The sequence below is a fragment of the Prunus avium genome, chromosome 1 (assembly GCF_965620075.1).
Source record: "Prunus avium chromosome 1, drPruAviu1.hap1.1, whole genome shotgun sequence".
Classification (NCBI taxonomy): Eukaryota; Viridiplantae; Streptophyta; class Magnoliopsida; order Rosales; family Rosaceae; genus Prunus; species Prunus avium.
Window position 1 is genome coordinate 48991209 of NC_142284.1, and position 22552 is coordinate 49013760.

At 39.5% G+C, this 22552-nt stretch overlaps 1 protein-coding gene, 1 long non-coding RNA gene and 1 pseudogene across 3 annotated transcripts; all 3 read left to right on the plus strand.

Annotated features, from left to right (window-relative positions):
* The first annotated feature begins 99 nt into the window (after positions 1-99).
* LOC110749479 (glutamate receptor 2.8-like) lies at positions 100-5328 on the plus strand. The gene is made up of 6 exons (XM_088247430.1): positions 100-321; positions 424-1668; positions 1868-3213; positions 3341-3653; positions 3786-4192; positions 4297-5328. The coding sequence occupies exons 2-6, from the start codon at positions 1311-1313 to the stop codon at positions 4864-4866; spliced, it is 2994 nt and encodes a 997-aa protein (XP_088103556.1). The 5' UTR covers positions 100-321; positions 424-1310; the 3' UTR covers positions 4867-5328.
* A 379-nt stretch (positions 5329-5707) lies between these two features.
* LOC110749483 (uncharacterized) lies at positions 5708-7199 on the plus strand. The gene is made up of 2 exons (XR_015836682.1): positions 5708-5985; positions 6747-7199. It is a non-coding gene; the product is annotated as an uncharacterized LOC110749483 (long non-coding RNA).
* Positions 7200-16509: 9310 nt separating this feature from the next.
* Positions 16510-20936, plus strand: LOC110749466 (glutamate receptor 2.7-like; annotated as a pseudogene). Its single transcript, XR_015833841.1, has 5 exons — positions 16510-16612; positions 16812-17356; positions 18542-19356; positions 19490-19802; positions 19883-20936. The product of XR_015833841.1 is annotated as a glutamate receptor 2.7-like (transcript).
* The last annotated feature ends 1616 nt before the right edge of the window (positions 20937-22552 follow it).

Sequence of the window (22552 nt, forward strand, 5' to 3'; positions counted from 1 at the left end):
CCCGTACCTAATAATTTTTCCCAACGCTCACACCCCTCTATCTTTATCGTTATCAAAAATTGATGGATCGAGTCTTTGTCAACGATTCAACCATTTAATGTTGTCACTATTATTGGTTGCCCTGTCTACCATTTAATCACTGTCCCGCTAAATAGTCGCGTGACGTGTTTGCGTCATTTGAATTTGGCGTCACCCAACGGTCACCAACGGACCAAAACGCAGCGTTCCCTTTCCGCGCGTTTAGTGTAGCCTGAAGATGGAGTCGCTCAAGCTGCGAAAATGGCGCCCTGCGTTTTGCATTGACAGAGTCGTCACTGAGCTGTAAGCCATTTTTTCTTCATCCTTCCATTCGATTCGATTTCATTGCCGAGAGTATTTAAATTTTCGATAATAAAAATTGGTTCTTTATTTGCGAATTTGCAGAGAGGTTTTATTCAGTCTCAAGTTTGGGCCTTTTCCTATTGCTGTCACCAATATCTTGGATCTCATCTCACTAGACTGTAAGACCTCTTCCAATCTGCTGCCCTAAGTCCAAATCCCTAAATTGATTTCATATGGCGGGATGGGTGCGTGATTAGCTGAAGGATTGATGACGCAAAATGACCCATTTACCCTTGCATTCATGACCAGCCTAAACCCACAAACAAGGAACACCATTTTTTTTTGCGTCAAATCAAAATTGGTCTGATTTTTTATTTTTTATTTTTTGTTTTTGGGTCAAGTCCAAATTGGTCATATTAACTCACCTTGAATTGCTAACTGTAGGCTGCTGTAGGCACAACTACAAATTTCGTTGACTTTGTAGGCTGCTGTAGGCACAACTACAAATTTCGTTGACTTTGTAATTTGCATTATTCTTAGTACAGGTACATTTAAAAAAAATTGTTGCTAAAAAGTCTTCAACTTTGATTAAGTTTTGTTTTCGTCATACCAAGACTTGAACGTGTGCTGACTTGCATTGTGTGTTTTATAAAGAGATTCCATGGTCCAAGAGCTTTGAATGAAATCTTTTTGGATGGAAGTGTGGTTCAAGGACCATCTTCCTACTTAATGTGAGTTTGAGATGGACTAAGAACTAGACCTGGAGCACCGTGGTTGCTGGGGAAGGGATATTTTCCATGGTTTAACTAGTCAAAGGATCATTGCTATACATAAATGAAATGCTTGGGAAAGTATCTAGAAGGAAAGACAATAGGGCACACTATGTCCTTTTGGTAATTATGACTGCATTCATGATTGAAACTAAGTAGCGTATTTGATGGATTGTTTAGCTATGACTTTCAAGGCCTTCGACCATCACCATCATCTCCATGTACATAAGAGTAAGTTTGTTTGGACAATTAGAAGGAATACTGGATTACCAAATTACGCAGCTTTCAAAATTTTCAAACATGGTCAAGAAAAACCCTCCCAACCTTGAGCTTCTTCTGTCTATCTTTTTCTTCTTTCTTTGTTCATGGACTTCCTTAGCCATGGCACAAAACAAAACCATCCCAGTAAATGTAGGGGTTGTTCTTGATGACCTTAATTCAAGGAATGGGAAGATTTGGTTGAGTTGCATCAAAATGGCCCTCTCAGACTTCTATGCTTCTCATGCTAACTACAAAACTAGGCTGGTTTTGAACACCAGGGACTCCAAACAAAATGTTGTGGGTGCAGCTAAGGCAGGTAATTCTCTCTCCTTTTGCAAGCATCTGCTCTTGTAAAGAATGCCAATGTTTCGCATTTTTTACCATTTCTCTTTAATGTGATTTTCTTTCAATAACTCTGACAAATCTTCCTCTTGAGGTGGAGCCTAAGTTTTATGTATGTATTTTGCAGTCCAAACTAATTTTAAATATATTCACCTGTTTTTCATTGAGCGCAGCTGTAGATCTAATAAAGAATGAAAAAGTGCAAGCAATCCTAGGACCAGTGACATCTATGCAAGCAGGCTTTCTTATTAACCTTGGAGACCAAGTTCATGTGCCCATCATATCATTTTCTGCAACAAGCCCTTCTCTTAATTCACTTCGGAGCTCCTACTTTTTTCAATTTGCACAGAATGACTCATCCCAAGTGAAAGCCTTAAGCGCTATTGTAAAAGCTTTTGGATGGAGGCAAGTTGTGCCTGTCTACATAGATAATGAGTTTGGGGAGGGAGTCATACCATTTTTAACTGATGCGCTGGAAGAGGTTGATGCCCGTGTCCCCTACCGGAGTGCCATTTCCCCGTCAGCCACTGACGGCCAAATTCTTGAAGAGCTTTACAAGTTAATGACAATGCAAACTAGAGTCTTCATTGTCCACATGAGGACGGATCTATCATCTAGGTTATTTGCAAAGGCCAGAGAGATTGGAATGATGACCGAAGGCTATGTTTGGCTCACTACTAATGGGATACCTAATGAATTAAGGTATCTAAATTCTTCAGTCATCAGTTCCATGCAAGGTGTATTGGGTATACAAACTTATGTTCCACAAACAATAAAGCTTGAAGAATTCATGCCACGGTGGAAACGACAATTCCAACAAGACAATCCAACCATCATTGATGCTTCATTGGATGTTTTTGGACTTTGGGCTTATGATTCTGCTTTTGCACTAGCCATGGCAATTGAAGAAGTTGGAACTGCAACCTTTGGCTTCCAAAATACAAATGCTTCCTTCAACTCAGCAGTTCTTGAAAGTTTTGAGGTCTCTAAATATGGTCCAGAACTTTGCCAAGCCTTGTCAACTACTAGATTTGAAGGCATCGCTGGAGATTTCAGCCTTGTTGATGGACAACTTCAATCATCAAATTTTGAGATAGTTAATATAAATGGTGGTGGAGCAAGAGGAATTGGATTTTGGACACCACAGAATGGACTGGTGAAAATATTGGGTTCATCAGCAAACTCAAGCATATTTTCAACTCCCAAGAGCAAACTTGGACTTGGACCCATTATATGGCCAGGAGATTCTCTCTCTGTTCCCAAGGGATGGGAGAACCCAACAAACGGCAAGAAGTTGAGAATAGGAGTTCCTGTGAAGGATGGTTTTACAGAGTTGGTTAAGGTAACGAAGGATCCTAGCACTAACATGACAGATGTGACTGGGTTCAGTATAGATGTTTTTCAGGCTGCAGTGGAAATGTTACCGTATGCTCTACCTTATGAGTTCATTCCCTTTGCAAAGTCTGATGGAACCAGTGCTGGCACTTACAATGATTTGATCTACCAAATATATCTTGGGGTAAAATTCTTTGTTTTTCATTACGAACTTCATCCACACATGTCATTTTCTGATTTAACTTTTGATTCAGTTTCTTAATTTGAATGCTGAAAATGATTAACATGTATGTTAAATTAATTTACTGCAGAACTATGATGCTGTGGTGGGAGATACAACAATTAGAGGAAATAGGTCATTGTATGCAGACTTTACCATGCCATACACAGAATCTGGTGTAGTAATGGTTGTGCCAGTCATAGACATGAGAAACCAAAATGCATGGGTTTTCTTGAAGCCTTTGACATGGGACCTTTGGCTAACAACTTGTTGTTTCTTCTTCTTTATTGGTTTTGTGGTTTGGGTTCTGGAGCATCGAATCAATGAAGACTTCCGTGGCACTCCATCACATCAAGTTGGCACCAGTGTCTGGTTCTCTTTCTCAACCATGGTTTTTTCACATAGTAATTCTCCATCACCTCTTTCATATTTAAAAGAAAAATTTTCAAGTATCAAATTAAAGTTGTTCAATAACTCATATTGATACTAACTTTAACAATTTTCTTTTCTGTACTTCTCGAATCTGCACTTTACAGGGGAGAGAGTGGTTAGTAACTTGGCCAGATTTGTGATGGTCATATGGGTATTTGTGATGCTAATACTGACTCAAAGTTACACGGCTAGTCTAGCGTCACTATTAACTGTCCAGCAACTCCAGCCTACTGTTTCAGATATAAAGGATGTTCTAAGGAACGGGGATAATGTGGGCTACGCAGAGAATACTTACATCTACGAACTCTTGAAACAAGTAGGTTTTGATGATTCCAAGATAAAGATGTTTCGATCTTTTGAAGAGTGTGATGAACTTCTTTCAAAAGGAAGTGCAAATGGTGGTATTTCTGCTGCTGTTGATGAAACCCCCAGCATGAAGCTTTTTCTTGCAAAATATTGTACCAAATATGCCATGATCGGACCCATCTTTAAAGCCGCTGGATTTGGTTTCGTAAGATCTCTCTCCTAGTACACATAGTAATTGGCTAATGTATTTCTCATAGTTGCATGCTTGAATTCTTTGATGTGGTAATTCTCTGAGGTGACTTCCTGCAGGCCTTTCCAAAGCGTTCTCCTCTTGTACCCGATCTTTCACGGGCAGTCCTAAACGTGACTGAAGGAGAGGTGATAATGAACATTGAAAACAAATGGTTTAGTGTAGAAAAGAATTGTGTAGATAACTCAAGCCCACAGGTGGCTAGCTACAGTCTTGGCCTTGCTAGCTTTTGGGGCCTCTTCCTCACTGCCGGGGTGGCTTCAATACTAGCTCTCATCATATATGTAGCTTCCTTCCTTCACAAGCATAGGCACATCTTGATGCACCCTGATGATTCAAGAGCCTCTGGATGGAGAAGGATTCGAGCCATGTTCAAGATGTTCAACGAGAAAGAACACAGCTCTCGTATGTTTAAGAGCCCTCAACAGAGAGATGGCATCGCTGGTGCTGGTGATGAAGTTAATGCTGCTGCTTCACCAAACAACAACTGGCCAGAAAGTCCACGCAGCTATATTTCGAACCACGCAGACTTTGCAGAGCAAGCAACTCCATCTACTGGTCAAGTATCTCCAGAAATAGTTTCAGCTGTTGACCATGAGCATGCTATCACAATTGCAAGAACTTGCTGAAGCAGCTTAATAATACAGTTAATATAAATTTTCCCACTTCTGGTGTGACTTGTATACACAAATACCATCCATGATTTTCTATTGATACATTAAGTCAGATGGTGTTGTTATACACAGAGTCTCCTGGGAAAAGTAGCATTGTATATAACTTCTTTGAAGCAAAAAAAGAGTCCCGTTTGGCCTGTGGAGGGTCACCTGCCAGTGCCGAAAGCGGAAAAAGAGTGATGGCGAAAAAAAGAAAAGAACAAATACAAGGTTTTGATGTCTTCAAGCTAGGTTTTTAAATCTGTGGAAGAATGTGATGAACTTCTTTGAAAGAAGGAGAGTGAGTGCAAATGATGGCATTAGATGGGTTCACATGCTTGATTTCTTAAAAGAAATTGAAGGAACGAGTTTGGCCTTGCATTGTTAAATGATGGTAAACAATTATATTATAATGAATGATCTATGAAGTTTCATTCAGTCACCTAACACTTATCCATATTTAGAGTATGGTTTGACTTCAAACTTTATCACATATGAATAGTTTCTATTTTATTATTTTCTTGGGCAAGAAGATGTTTCTTCTTGGGTTAATTGCGTTTATCGTCTTTGCCTTGCAGACAGCTCAAGTTGGTGCAGGTAATTTCCATGGAGAGCCCTCTATTGAGCTTGAATATTATGATCAATTAACAATATATATGTGTGTAGAAAAATTTTCTAGAAAAATAATGAAATTCTTATTTTTTATTTTTGTCGAAAATACTTAATAAAAAAAAGAGGTGGACAAAAGCCCTATAAAAAAGACCCAAATTCACAATGACATGTTACATACAAAAATCATATAAAATATAAGGTCCTTCAAATAACAAATCAGACCCAAAACATAGAACAAAAGGGCCAAACAAATAGCCCATTAAGAAAACATAGAACAAAACAATTACGGAATCGGCTCGTTACCCCAAAGCCCAAAGCCCAATTTCTCTTTCTTCTTCTTCCCTTCGTTTCCTCTGTAGAACTTTCTTTTCATTTGCTTTTGATCAATTCCTGCCCAGAGCTTGAAGGGACGATGCGAGAGCTTCAGCTGTGAACTCGTATGAAAACTCCTCCAATTACGTTAATGGCATGGAAAGCCCAAAGGTAAAAACTTTTTATTTAAAACTTCATTTTAGACATTGTGGGTCTGAAATTCTCTAGGCTCCAGCCTCTAATTGTGTAGTGTCGCTAATTGGATTTGGTGTAAATTTCAACCCTATTGTTAAATTAGCTGTTAATTTTATTCAGTGGAGTTGAATTAAAATTGGGCGTTCTCAAAATTGTTGTTTATATATGCTTTCTTGCTCTATCCTGTCAAAATAAATGGCTTAATTTCATCTTATTTGCCATGCTAAGGTCCAAAGTATCAACTTTTGCACTGTATATCCCTAAACCTTGTATTCTAGGTCTTGTGAAAAATTGTAGCTTATAGAGGAATTGTGTTAGAAATTAAAATAAGGGCTTTTTAGGGGTGGGGGATTTCTTTCTTTTCTTCTTCCCCAGGGGGTGAGGAGTGAGAATCATTGTATTACAGCCACATATTCAATCCATATATCTTTGTAAGAAAGGAAGCACATCTTGAAAGTTGAAATCCAAATTGCTTAGTAGCTAGATGGCTTTTTCATGTACCTGCTATCTTTTTTCTGCGAATATTTACATTACTGAGTTCCATACTCAATATATACTTATTTTTCACTCATGTATTCCTTTTTGTTATTTTCTGAATTCTGTCTTGCTATTGTTGCTAAGGAGTAGAAACCACAGGAGGTGTTTTTGGTCTTCTCTCAACATGAATTTTACAACATAAATAATCAACTGTTTTAAGTTCCAGTGTGATTATTAAGTATCTACTCTCATTCATGCAGTGACACTCAGGAAACTTGCTGGATCAGAAGGGAAGGGGACATGGTTGATGTGCAAGAGCTATTTGGATACATTGGCCTCTTCAATCTTTATGATTTTCAAATGGAGAGGACTCATAATAGCACATGCTCTTGGGTATTATCTTATTTTCCTGAAGTCCCATCTCTCACAGCAGTGCTTTCTGATGCAGGGTGGCCGCGGAATGCCATGGGACTGAATCTTCTGTTGAGTTTGCAGACTCGCAATCTGTTGGGAAGTTGTGCTGCTAAATGCTTTGTGAGGGAGGATTCTTCTTTCGGATTATTTTTGGCATGTAATATACCTGCACAATATTTTTGTGGAAAATTTTATGTAAAATTACCAAGTAGGGACCATTTGATGTTCCTTTTCGAACGGATGGAGATTCCCAAAACTATGTTGTGTTTTGGAGAAAATAAAACTTCTTCTCAGAGGTGTGGACAAGTGCAGAATTATATGGAAGCGGCGGTTTTTATTGTCGTCGCTAATAAGTGCACAAAGGACTTTTTCAACGCTTAGCGGCGGAAAAAAGCTTACTAATACCACTTACATGATCAGGAACCCAATCGTCACAGCATATGTAAATCTGTCATCTTAGATAAGACTGCCTACTTTCTACTAATTGAATTGTTTCTCCTCCTGTTTTACTTTGACATTTATTTTCCTTTCCCTAAAACATTATAGGCAATTTAGTAAACCGCCAAAAACAATTTGTTTACCATTTATTCAGTGCAGGCATATGGAGTTCTTTATGTCTAGTTGTTTAGTTCAGTTGCTTCTGGGCTCGTCTAACTGAGATCACAACACTAGTTGCCTTAGCAAGTAGGTGCTTCACCAAATACCAAGGTCAAATATAATTTGATAAGAGTGCTACTATTTTCATCCACCTTGTCTTATTTCCCCATCCACCTTATCTTCAAAATTTTAAAACAAATTTATCCATTTGTAAAATGACTTTTAAGGACTTAAGGATTTTAAAAAAAAGATTTTCTATTTAAACCCCAAACTTCTCCTAGTTCACCCCAATACTTAAATCATTAAGCTGTAAGTTTTATTATTGTGTAAAAAGACAAAAAAGGTCATCCAACTTAATAATTAACCCTATTACATCTATTCACACACCCCACACACCCCACCACTCTTCATATTAAGTTTTAGAAAAATACGAACTCCTCTACATCTTATTGCCAGATTATTATTCCCAACCACAAGCTCCTTCCAACTTCCTGTTTACAAACTCTCTCTCTCTCTCTCTCTCAAGTTCTCAACTCAACAATACCCAAGTGTTGGAATTCCAATTACAGTTCTTGGAGAGAGGTAAAGTTGTTCTCTTTCTCTGTATTAAATTTTAGGTTTGGGGTTCCATTTGTTTGTGTTTTTTTCCGTTGAGAACAAAGAAAATTGTGGGGTCTAAATAGAAAATCTCTTTTATTTCTTATTTTTTCAGTTTAGGGTGTATTCAAGGGTAGTTTGGGAAAATAGTGGAGTTTTCTTAGAAATTGTGAATTTTTAAATTAAAAGATGGATGAACTTAGAACATGGGGTGGACTAAGAGCAGTGTGGGGTTTAAATAGAAAATCTATATATAAAAAACACCTATTCTCCTTCATCCTTGTCAAACCCCAACCCCTCCCTTCTCTCCCTCATCCCAACCAAACCCAAATCAAAATTCCAATAAAGCTTCAAAATTTCCAACTGGGTCCAATCCAATTCCATCATATTTCTCCTCAGTTTATGAACCCAAGGGCACAAGCTTTCTGTTCCATTTGCTCAATTTGCTCTTCGTCTTCTTTCTAATTATGGCATTTCTCTCCGTTATTATTTTCGTTCGGTGGAGAGACGATGAACATTGAAAGTGATTTTCTTCATTTTTTTTATTTTTAATAATACTTTACAGATGATCCCACAGGGGTTGAAGGTTTGAAGCATGCTTTGAATGAAAGTATGAAGAATGTGCTTGAATTAATAATTAAAGGGTATTTTAGGAAGAATGGTGTGTGTAAAAATAGGATTGTGTGTTTTCAAAGTTACATGGTGGGTAGGAAGATAAGGTGAGTGGGGAAATAGGACTTGAGGGTGGGGGGGAGGGGATTGAAAATAACAATAACAATAAATGTAATCTGTTTATTTGAATTTCACTTGGACAGTTGTGTGAGAAATTCTTGAATTTAGAGTTGAGATTGATATTTTAACAACATAGCACAAGAGAACACTACTGCTTCTTCGCTACTACCCTCCATTTGGATGAGGGAAAAATGACTTAGAATTTAGCTAAAAGTCGGGAATTTAAAAGAAGAAATTGACAATTTCCTTGTTTGGTAACTTAAGCTCGGAATTTATTAAATGAAGCGCAGAAAAATTCGTGGAAATTGAGGCATCAAATTCCCAAGTTTAATTTCCACCAAAATAAGCGTCATTACACAATTTCCATAGTGCCATTTACAAAATTTTGTCATACAAAATTCGACATACATAAATTCAAACACTAAAATCTTCAATCGCCAGAAATTAAAATGATGGAAATCTAAATTCCATCATTTTAGAATTCTATGTAATTTTCAATTCCTTCATCCAAACGAAGGGTTTCAACGCCAAAATTTGCATTTGTTCTTATGTCCCTGTAGGCATCAAGGTTTGTTTTGAATGAGAGTGCAGAAGGTCTAGAAACTGACAGTCATATATAATTCTATCAATGTTTGAAGATCCAATTTGAATTCTAAAAATAAAGGCAACTGTTGTTTAGTTGATCATCTCATGTGTTCTCCAGGTCGCGACACTGACACCCTTCAATTTTCAATTCACCTAAACTGGCTGTAAATCTAGCAATTTCATGTGCTTTTTTCTTTAAGAAGTTCTTCTGCTTCTTCTTGGTAAAATGAACGTGTAAATTAGACCAATAGAGAGCAAGAGTAACAAGCCTAGCAGGCCTCAGCAATCTGTAAAGTTAGCCCTAAGTAGACTTAAACTTCACAGAAAATAATCTACACCTGAATGGTAGTAGTTCTCTGATTTGCCAAAAGTAAATATAGGTACGAAAAAATCAACAGGTATGCAAAAATATAAAAGAAATAAAAGCGTGTTACACAAGAATTCAACATACGTATACACTAACAATTTATTACCAAAAAAAGAGAGGAAAAAAGCGTACTTACTTGACCACCACACCACACGCTACACTTGATGAGCAAGTGTATGTAGTATTTTTTTTTTCTTGTACAAGCTAAGCAATATGAATGTTTCTAGCTTCAGACACGTCCCAGTCCCATTGATATAGAAAATCAATTTAGATGGAACAAATTATTGAACCAAACTCAAACGTTGACAATTTGACATTATTAAAGTGTGTATATAAACAAGAATCCTCGTTACTCGATTCCATCAGTTGCAAAACTGAACCTTGAAGAATTTCAAGCATGGTCAAGAATGCTAGCTGCAACCCTGTTTTTTGTCTCTGCTTCTTGTTCTTACTGTTTTGGTCTACTTTCTTGGCCACAGCACAGACCACCCCAGTTAACGTTGGTGTGGTTCTTGACTTCGATACCGGGTTTGGGAAGAAGGGTCTTGTTGTGAAAATGGACAAACACTTTCACTCACTCCCCTAATGATCTTGTTGTTGATGGACTTTGTGACACACACAATGATGGATGAAGCACACACACACACTTGAGACAACAACCAAGCACAAAGTGACACAAGAATTTATAGAGGTTCAGCAATTGCCTACATCCTCTTGGTGATCCCCTTGAGAAATTCACTTCATGAAAGAATAAGTTACAACTTTGGTTTTACACAGAAAAACCCCCTTAGAACTCTATTCTCTCCCCAAGCTCTCTTTTCTCTCACACCCCTTGCTCAACACTTTGATGCACTTGTGAACACTCTCACAACCCTTGGTGTTTCCCCCCTTGGTGTCTAGACTCTTAAGACCCCAACTCAGCTCCAAACTTGAACTGATTGCTCTCTCTCATGTTCTCCCTTGGTGAGTTAACCTCCTTTGAACACAATAGCACCCAGCTACTTGACCGCCTTGAGATTAACCACACATGGTTTCTGCTTCAGCCACTTCCTCTTATTCAACTTGTTTTCTCCCTTGTGTTATCTTACTTCATCCCATTACCTACACAAGCCAATGGACAAGAGATAGGATATCTGATTGTCCACCACGTTCTTTCCTTTTAGTCACCCACTTAGACTAGAGGTTAGAACAAGTAAGTAATATAATCCCACTTCAGCCACCTTCCACTAAACCAGAAAATGGAGAATGAATCCTTCAAAGCAAGACAACCAATTGGCAATGAGTGCTCTCCCAACTATCCAGCAGGTAGTCAACCTTCTTTTACCTCAAAAGTGACCCATAAAGCCTCTGAAATCTTGTGGAAAGCGATAGCCACCGAAAACACAGTTGAAAACACGTAAGAAAACATCAGCACAGCACAGGGGCGACCGGTCGCTGATACCTTGCGACCGGTCGCTACGACCATTTGGATACATAGCGACCGGTCGCTGATACCTTGCGACCGGTCGCTCGTTGCGATTTTTCCAGATTTCGAATCTGCTTCTAAACGACCGGTCGCCCAAACCTTGCGACCGGTCGCTCACTCCTTCGCTTGCATACTAAATGTGAGCCTATTTTACAACAATCTCCACCTTGGCGAACCATTTAATCAACCCGTGAACCATTGTTGACCTCTAGAACCTCTTCAACCTCTTAGAAATCGTTCTAGTAATTTCCAAGAACTCCACCATGGCAATACACCTCTTGCCTCAATGCACCTTTGGTGGAAGGTGCTCCACCCAAGCCTAAACTTGAGTAACTTGGACCTCTTGTGCAGAGAAGAGTTCCCCCTTGCCAAATTCGTTGCTCCTTGCCTCCTTGGAACCTTGAACCTTGGACTTCCCTTGATATGCAAACCACATACCAAACATTTGTTCACTAAATCCCCACTTAGCACTCCTTGCTCTTGGATTTAAGAACACATTTCTTTTCATCAATGCACTTCTCCAACTTTCCCGCTTCATGCTCCCTATAGCACTCCGAAACGTGGTTGGAACTTCTTGGTCCATCCATCCAAAACCTAGGGAAGGTTTGATGGATTCCTTGGGCCCGGACCTTGCAATTGATGATGGCTCCACCTCAAGTAGAACCCCTTTGTGAGTTTGTTGTTGTTGCCCTCCTTCTTCAGCCCTTGTGTCAAGCTCCACCTCAAATGGAGACTCCTCCATGACCACCTTGGCAAGAAGTTTCCTTTCAACAACATCCTCCCCATCATTCCTTGTCTTGACTTCACCTTTGTGGATTTTCCACTCCATACCTTCTGCACCTTTGAAATCAAGCACCCTTGATGATGAATTATTAGTCACACAACCTTGACTAACCTTCCTTGCCCAACATCTCTTGAGCACACTTGCAGCTGCATTATGTTGGATCAGCTCCTTGACTTTAAGATTTGTTGCTTGCTCTTCCTTGGTACAAATCTCTGCACCACCCAAGAGCTTGTATGTGTTGTTTGGTTGAATCTCCCCCCTCATAACCACCACAGAACCTTGTGTGACCATGAGCTTCCCTCCTTTGGCCTTGTAAGAGCAACCTTCTCTATCCAAAGAACTAAGAGAGACTAGATTCGTTCTTAGTGCAGGTACAAACCTTACCTCACTAAGAGTCCAAACTTCACCACCTTGCAACTTGATCTTCACAGTCCCTATGCCCAAAACTTCACATGTAGTTTTGTCTCCCAACATAATCTTGCATGCATCCTTATCCTCATATGTGTCAAACATCAACTTATTTGCACACACATGATATGAGCACCCGGAATCTAAAATCCAACTTGAAGAAGAATTCTTACACGAAGAACTTGCCATGACTTCCCCGTTACTTTCATCCGTAACCGTCAAGAGTTCATCACATGTGTCCTCATCACACACGTGGGCTGAACTTCCAGCTTTCTTCATCTTGTTCAGCTTCTCCTTCCATACCGGACAATCTCGTCTCCAATGATCCATAGATCCACACTCGAAGCACCCTTCATTGTCCTTGGACTTAGTATTCCTTTTGCTGCCCTTGCCTTCTTGCTTGCTTGAACGACTCCTTGCGAACAAACCAGCATCTTGAGAGTTCTCCTCCGAACGTTGAGACATCCTGTGATGCGTCATCACATCTTGCACCACCTCCTCAAAATTCAGAGTACTCTTCCCGAACATAAGTGTAGTTCGGAAATGCTTATAAGACGGAGGCAAGGATGTTAGTAACATGAGTGCCTTATCCTCCGTATTATACAACACATCCATTCTTTGCAAGTCAGCAACACATCTATTGAAGCTGCTCAAATGCTCCATTAGATTTCCTTCCTCCACCATCCGAAGATTTAGGAGTTCCTCCTTGAGGAAGAGCTTGTTGGATAGCGACTTCCCTGCAAACATCTCTTCGAGCTTCTCCCATGTTTGCTTCGCTGTGTCCTTCATCACGTTGATGAGCACCTCATCGGAGATGAAGTTCTCGATGGCTCCTCTAGCCAACTCATCTAGCACACCCCACTCCGCATCTGTCATGGTAACCGGCTTCTTCTCTTTGCCTTCCAAGACAATACTGAGATTTTGTTGTGTAAGGGCTGACTTCATCCTCCTTTGCCAAAGTGTGAAGTTCTCCTTCCTTGTGAAAGGCTTCAACTCCACCTTCATGCTGACAGATTGTGGTAGCCTCTGATGCATAGAGCTACTTCCACCTTCAGCTTCCTTGTCACTTGCCATCTTCAACACACTAGCACTTGCTGCTCCAACACAGCTCTGATACCACTTGTTGTGAAAATGGACAAACACTTTCACTCACTCCCCTAATGATCTTGTTGTTGATGGACTTTGTGACACACACAATGATGGATGAAGCACACACACACACTTGAGACAACAACCAAGCACAAAGTGACACAAGAATTTATAGAGGTTCAGCAATTGCCTACATCCTCTTGGTGATCCCCTTGAGAAATTCACTTCATGAAAGAATAAGTTACAACTTTGGTTTTACACAGAAAAACCCCCTTAGAACTCTATTCTCTCCCCAAGCTCTCTTTTCTCTCACACCCCTTGCTCAACACTTTGATGCACTTGTGAACACTCTCACAACCCTTGGTGTTTCCCCCCTTGGTGTCTAGACTCTTAAGACCCCAACTCAGCTCCAAACTTGAACTGATTGCTCTCTCTCACGTTCTCCCTTGGTGAGTTAACCTCCTTTGAACACAATAGCACCCAGCTACTTGACCGCCTTGAGATTAACCACACATGGTTTCTGCTTCAGCCACTTCCTCTTATTCAACTTGTTTTCTCCCTTGAGTTATCTTACTTCATCCCATTACCTACACAAGCCAATGGACAAGAGATAGGATATCTGATTGTCCACCACGTTCTTTCCTTTTAGTCACCCACTTAGACTAGAGGTTAGAACTGTTAGAAATGTGCCCTAAGAGCCAATACATTTGATGTAATCTCCTTAGAATACATTTCGTATATATAAAGGGCAAACTTATTTGTTATCTTTTATATCGTGTAAAGAAACAAATGTCCCGGGTATGCTAAATAAGAGATAAAGTAATCTAAAGAAGATTAGATTCGGGAGACCTTTAATCTCTAACTGTAGCATCCCAAAATGTTCCTAATCATAGGTTATCAAATGGGCATTGATAAACCGTCAAGATTAGCACATATTATGTATGCTCAATTGAGAGGATGGTTAGTCTCAAACCATTTGTGTAGTTGACACTAATACAAGTATGTGGGTGCTCATTAGTGAATGAGTACACTGAACGCGATCAACCGTAGTTCTCATATGGAGTATTTATCTATATGTCAAATGAGAACTCATAGTTGCAATAATGCAAATTAGTCCTTAGACCTGAGGCATCATGGTTGTCCTGTGATGCGTTATTGATCTTTGATAGCTCTTAAAGGCAAGCCGTAAAAGATTTGTCTTAAGTGTTGTTGGGATCTCTTAATTCATCATAGGGGCATGTGAATGTACAATAAGGAATCTCTACTTTCGATAAAGAAGGAGAATGTTTCAAGATGTGATTCAGTAAATCTTTGGCCAAAGTATTTTGAGCTTGATTTAGAAAGTTGTTCTTAATCATGTTCTTTTGAATCACATGAGGTTATAAATCATATTAGGGGTTTGACATAAACAATCCGTACCCTAATAATATGATTTGAAACATTGTATAAGAGAAGGACCGTATTGCATTGCAATTCCAACTGAATAGGTTCTTCATCTATTCTGGTTAGCTTGGGTAGCCTTGATATATTGCTAGATGTCACTCTTGGCTTGTGGAAGTCCTAGGATTGATTGTGATCGATCCAAATAAAGGAAGAATTAAAAAGGGGTTTTAATTCCAGTTGGTTAGAAAGAGTTCTAATATTTTCCCACTGCCTTGCTAATTAGAACCTAATGGATCGCACACCTTAAATGGTTAACTTTGAGTAATACAAATGAGAATGAGGAAATCAATTTGATTGATTTGATGTGGATGATTTACTACGTGTAAAAACATATTTGGGCCTCGGTAATAGTTAACGGGAAGCCCAAATGGTTGGGTAACAAGCCCAAGGGCTTAAGACAACTAAATATTATGGTTTAAGTGTCATAAGGCCCAATTTTGGAAGCCCAATGGGTTTTGGCCGAAAATGCTTAAGTAAGTATGTATGAGAATTGTTTCCATAAGCTCATTAACACACAAACACAATCCAACATCAACCAAATAGGTTTGGGAGATCAAAGAGAGAAAAATGATAGTTTTCAAGAGTGAAACACTTTCATCTTTCAAAGTGGTTTAGATTGAAACCAATCTTGAGAATCTTGCACTAGCATCCAAGTATTCTCAAGATACTTATTCTCATCTCAAGGTTCCATTGGTGTGGAGACTTAGAGGCCATATACTTTTGTGGCTCACATGGAGGAGAAAGATCAAGGAGCAAAGATCAAAGATCAAAGAGGAGATCAACAAAGAGGAAATCATCAAGAGAAGACCAAACACAAATTGGTTCATATAATTGCTTCAAGGGTAATTAGATCTTATCATTTCTCTTGAATTTTCATTTATGAAAAACATATCAATGTTCATGGCTTAAGATACTTGGAAGAAGTTTTGTTTTTGAATTTAAACAACCACCATAGACTTCCGCTGCGATTAATTTGATTAAATGCATGTTTAATATTCAAATGAACTTTGGAAAAATGTTTTGAAATCCTACAAGAACAAGTAAGTAATATAATCCCACTTCAGCCACCTTCCACTAAACCAGAAAATGGAGAATGAATCCTTCAAAGCAAGACAACCAATTGGCAATGAGTGCTCTCCCAACTATCCAGCAGGTAGTCAACCTTCTTTTACCTCAGAAGTGACCCACAAAGCCTCTGAAATCTTGTGGAAAGCGATAGCCACCGAAAACACAGTTGAAAACACGTAAGAAAACATCAGCACAGCACAGGGGCGACCGGTCGCTGATACCTTGCGACCGGTCGCTACGACCATTTGGATACATAGCGACCGGTCGCTGATACCTTGCGACCGGTCGCTACGACCATTTGGATACATAGCGACCGGTCGCTGATACCTTGCGACCGGTCGCTCGTTGCGATTTTTCCAGATTTCGAATCTGCTTCTAAACGACCGGTCGCCCAAACCTTGCGACCGGTCGCTCACTCCTTCGCTTGCATACTAAATGTGAGCCTATTTTACAACAGGTCTGAACTGCATCAACATGGCCCTCTCTGACTTCTATGCCTCTCATTCTTACTACAACACTAGGCTTGTTCTGCACCAAAGGAAATCCCCTTCAGATGTTGTTGTCACAGCTTCTGCAGGTTCTCTCTACCTCTCTTCTCTTTTTGCATGTTTTGTTTTTTGTTTTTGTTTTTCCATCCAATTAATCCAGGCCACCCACTTATTTTCTAATACTCAGTGGGTTTTTATTTATTTATTATGAGTTGATTACTATTTTTTTAATATTGGGAACCATATATCAGGATCTTATTTAATTATCCATTTTCACATTTGAAACAGCTCTAGACCTAATAAAGAATGTTAAAGTGCAAGCAATTATAGGACCCGAATCATCCACGCAGACCAACTTCGTGATCAGCCTTGGAGACAATGCCCAAGTGCCCATAATTTCATTTTCAGCAACAAGCCCATCTCTCACTGCAATCAGGAGTCCATATTTTCTCAGAGCTGCACAAAATGACTCATCCCAAGTGAAAGCCGTAAGTGCCATCATCCAAGCCTTTGGTTGGAGAGAAGTAGTGCCCATCTATGTTGACAATGAGTTTGGGGAGGGAATCATACCCTCCCTTTCTGATGCTCTGCAAGAAGTTGATGCTCGAATCCCCTACCGGAGTATCATTTCTCCAAAGGCCACTGATGACCAAATTGCGGCAGAGCTTTACAAGTTGAAGGGAATGCAAACTCAGGTCTTCATTGTGCACATGCTACCTTCTCTTGGCTCTCGGCTTTTCAACAAGGCCAATCAGATTGGCATGATGGAGGAAGGGTATGCTTGGATAATGACTGATGGAATTACCAACTCATTCAGTTACATAAATTCTTCTGTCATAGAAAATAGACAAAAAGTCACTTTTGGTCCATGTAGTTTGTCACTTTTACCACTTTGGTCCATGTCGTTTCAATTTGATCAATTTTGTCCCTGTAATTTTGAATTTAAGCAATTTAAGGACAATTTTCAATTTCTGTCAAATTTATTAAACTTCCGTTACTTGTAAAAGGGCAATTCCGTCAATTTATTAAAAAATTAATTCCTTTTAAAAATAAGCAATACAAAATAAAATTTTAATAATAAAAAAATATCTTCTTCTCCCTCTCTCCCGTCCGCTCCCCCTCCCCTAACTTCACCATCAGATCACCACCCACCACCACTCCAACCCCACCCAACAAGCCACTGCCCAACACCACCCACCCAATATCCAACCCTTGCCACCCTCCCACCACAAAACTTCTCAATAAACTCCACCTCTCTCTCTCTCTCTCTCTCTCCCAAACCTAGCCGCGACACCCAGGCAGTCACCCACTCCGCGACGACCTCCGGATCCCCCTTCCTCGCCCTCTGTTCTGAACCCACCCTCAGCTTCATCAAAATGGTGATCAATGGCAGCGGCGACAACGCCAAGGTTCAAAAAATTCCCGGAATTTGCAGCCACTACATGAACGCCATTGAAGAAATACTGGAACACTCTCAGCAAGAACTGCAAGGATAAAAAGCAATGAGCACAATACTTAATGATGACATCTGAAGGTATAGCTCATGAATCTATTATATATCTATATTTTAAATAATTGTCAATCATCGCAAACCAGACATATCTTTATTGCACGTATATATAGCAATAATTTTTAAAATATACCTGAAAATTTTTGGCTTGAAACTCTGTGAGCTTGGCTGCAAACCCAGAGAAACCATATCTATAACTGTTTACCATTAATTCTGAGGCCAATTCCTTGCTGGGGTCGGGGAGGATGATAGTGGCGGTGGGGTTTGGATAATCTGGGTATCTTCTTTTACTTTTTTTTTGGTTATTTTATTCTTGGTTTTTTTTGGGGTGGGGGGGGTTTGGTTATCTTTGTTTTTGACTGAAATGCCCCTCAACAACTAACGACAGTTACTCTATTTTGACAGAAATTGAAGATTGTCCTTAAATTGCTTAAATTGAAAACTATAGGGACAAAATTGATCAAATTGAAACGACAGGGACCAAAGTGGCAAAAATGGCAAACTACAGGGACCAAAAACGACCTTTTGCCTAGAAAATATGCAAGGGGTGTTGGGTATAAAAACTTATGTCCCAAATACAAAAGAGCTTGAAAGTTTTAGAGTTAGATGGAAAAGGAAATTCCAACAAGACAATCCAACTGTCCATGGTGTTAAACTTGATGTGTTTGGATTTTGGGCTTATGATGCTGCTTGGTCACTGGCCATGGCAGTTGAGAAAGTTGGGGCTAAAAACTTCAGCCTCCAAAAGATGAATAGGACATCTGGTAATTCTAGTACTACTGCTCTAGAAGGATTTGGGATCTCTCAAAATGGTCCTCAACTTGTCCAAGCACTATTAGCTACAAGTTTCAAAGGCCTTTCAGGAGATTTCAGTCTTCTTAATGGCCAACTACAATCATCAACTTTTCAGATAGTTAATGTGTTTGGCCATGGAGAGAAATTGGTTGGATATTGGACACCCCAAAATGGACTTGAAAGAAAATTAAATTCAACAAAAACAGGCAGATATTCTACTTCTGATGTTAGTCTTGGATCCATTATATGGCCTGGAGATACCACCTCTGCTCCCAAAGGTTGGCAAATTCCTACAAGCGATACAAGGCTGACAATTTTAGTCCCTGTACAGGACGGGTTTTCAACATTTGTGACCGTGACTTACGATCCTAAGACTAATACATCTACTGTCAATGGTGGATACTGCATAAACGTCTTCGAAGCTGTAATAAAATCGTTACCGTACGCTGTTCCTTATGAGCTCCATCCCTGCCTAATGGTGAGGCCGCTGGCAGTTACAATGGCTTGGTCAATCAAGTGTTTCTTGGGGTAAGACTCATTCTAAGCTCTTTTTCCTTTTGTTTTTGTGTTTTTCTTTTCTGCCCTGAGTTACATTTTAACATAGCAATTTATCAAAGTTATCCGGTTTCTTCACTGACACAATGACATGTTTTCTTGAAAGAACTATGATGCTGCAGTGGGAGATATAACCATTAGAGCAAACAGGTCCTTATATGTTGACTTTACATTGCCATACACAGAATCTGGGGTGTTCATGGTTGTGCCTATAAAGGACAACAAAAGTAAGACTGCATGGGTGTTCTTGAAGCCTTTGACATGGGAACTTTGGGTAACAAGCGGGTGTTCTTTCATATTCATTGGTTTCGTTGTCTGGGTTCTGGAACATCGGATAAACAAAGACTTTCGTGGCCCTCCGGATCACCAAGTTGGCACAATCTTTTGGTTCACCTTCTCAACCATGGTTTTCGCACACCGTAAGTTCAAATGCCTCAAAAAGTAAAATCCAAAGTACAATGAGTAGTTTTTAACTTGTTCTTTTGAACTTTTGTAACAGGGGAGCGAGTGGTGAGCAACTTGGCTAGATTTGTAGTGATCCTATGGTGCTTTGTGGTTCTCATACTGACCCAAAGTTATACCGCCAGTTTAACATCTCTATTAACAGTTCAACAGCTCCAACCAACTGTTACTGATGTAAATTTGCTCATCAAGAATAGGAACAATGTTGCTTATCAAAGAGGCTCTTTTGTTTATGGGATTTTGAAACAACTAGGCTTTCAGGATGAGAATCTTAAGACCTTTAATACTGAAGAAGAGTTGAATCAACTTTTTCACAATGGTAGTAGAAAATCTGGTATTTCTGCAGCTTTTGATGAAACACCCTACATGAAACTATTTCTTGCAACATATTGCTCGAAATACACCATGATACCTCCAACATTTAAAGCCGATGGTTTTGGCTTTGTAAGTTCACTTGCACTCTGTCTCTCTCTAAATTGTTGATATCCACCATGTTTTCTCATCTAGGAATCTTTTGCAACTTGCAGGTCTTCCCAAAAGGTTCGCCTCTTGCCCATGACGTTTCGAGGGCAATCTTAAATGTGAGCGAGGGAGAGAAAATGAAAGACATTGAGCGCATATGGTTCAAGAAAGATGCAAGTTGTGCGGACCCCAACAGCCTGGTCTCTTCAAGTAGTCTCAGCCTTGATAGCTTTTGGGGCCTCTTTCTCATTGCTGGGGTTGCTTCAGCATTTGCTCTCCTCATATTTGTTGCCATGTTCTTGCATGCGGAACGTCAGGAGATCTTGCAGCAACTAAGACGACTTGTTCCAGGAGCCTCATTGTGGACAAGAATTTGTGTCGTGTTAAGAATATACGACCAATGGGACCTCCAATCGTATACTTTTCAGAATAATGGACTTGAAGCACCCTCTGAAGCACCTGCTGCAGTTCCCGCTGCTGCAGGTGCTGTTGCATTCCTAAAAGGACACAAATTAATGTGCAAACAACTAATTAAAAATACCCGCAAGTGCACGAATCTAATGAAGTATAGATTATGTAAGTACGGGGTCGATCCCACGAAGAACTTGTCGGCTTCCTATAAGTTCTAATTTGAGTACGTAAAGAACACTTATTTGACACACCACAAATGCACAAATGCAAAATGGAAACTAAAAATGAGTAAAGAAGTGTAAAAGAAATGAAACAACACAAGAAAACTAAAGAAAAATACAAACAGCACTTTCTATCACCCTTTTATCACCACTTTATCACTTATGAACAGTGCAATGAAAAGTGCGTGAACAGTAACAAGCGACCGGTCGTGAGACACTAGCGACCGGTCGTTTCTTCACAGAGTCGAAATTTCAATAAATGTGTGATGAGCGATCGGTCGTGAGACACTAGCGACCGGTCGTTTCTTCACAGAGTCGTTTTTTTCTGTTTTCCAGTTTCGACCTCTGTTCAGTTTTTGACCTATAACTTTCCAACCGTACGTCCAAAATTCACGTTCTTTATACGGTTGGATTCAGCACAGAAAATGAAAGAACACAACGCGGACCAAAAGTCCAAAACAATTACGGAAACAAATAACATTCAGTAACAAAGACACATAACGTGTCAAACACGCAACTCACACACACATTGGGGGGGGGGGGGGTTTGATTTGTTTGAAGTGACCTATTCCTATTGCAAGAAAGTAAAAGGACTTTGAAATTAAATGAGAATGGCAAAGATGAATTATCAAATTGTGAAATTAAAATGTAACAAACACTAGGGTTTCGGAATCCACCCTAAACAATTCTACCCAAGTTCATGAATACTCAAGTGATGAACTCTAAACGTGTTGATGAAGATGTTCGCAATCAAGACCAGTACGAGTGGCTCAAGACGCATTGATTCTCTCTAATATACGTAAAGTGCAGTACTAGTGCTACAATACTTGTGCCTTCCCTATAATCGAATCTAGGTGTGCTTAGTACTTTGATTCAATTACAAGAAAAACCCATTAAGTTCAAAGAGAATATGAACATCACAAGAATCCTAATAGCATGGTGTTTACATTAGGTATTCAAGAAACCAATTCACATGGATGATTCTTACTTCATCCATTCATTGCTTAGGATAACATGAAGATACACATAACCCCAACAATCTCAAGAAGCATGCTTTCAAAGATGATCAATCAAAGAAGAACACACATCAAGGATAGATTAATTTGGTGAATTGGAATTCATCAACAATATCTAGAAATTCATACACTCAAGCATCAAAACAATAAGGTAATCATGTTTAGGGCTTCAACCTAAGCCCTAGCTATGGAGTTTAGTTGCTCATACTTATTCCAAATACAAACTCAAAATAAAATTAGAAAGAGTTTACAGATTTTGAGAAAATTGTGAAAGCTTCAAGGTCATCAATGGTGGAAGCTTTCTTCTCCACTTTGCTTGGCTGCACCTTGGCTTTCTCCTAGCTCTAAGCTCTCCAAAATCTGCTCTCAATGTGTAGAATAATGAAATGAATTGATTGCCCACGTTCAAGAAGCTCTCCAATTCAGGTTGCACTCCCAAGTGCCTTTTGCCCATCAATTCCAGCTCAAAGATATAATATAAAACTCATGCTTTAGTTAAAGCCTTTGCCCTTGTCCCCTTTGCCATGATGAAGCCTTGTCTTCACAAAGATGCCAATTGCTTCAGAAAATATCTCATTTACTAAGGTAATTTCTTGT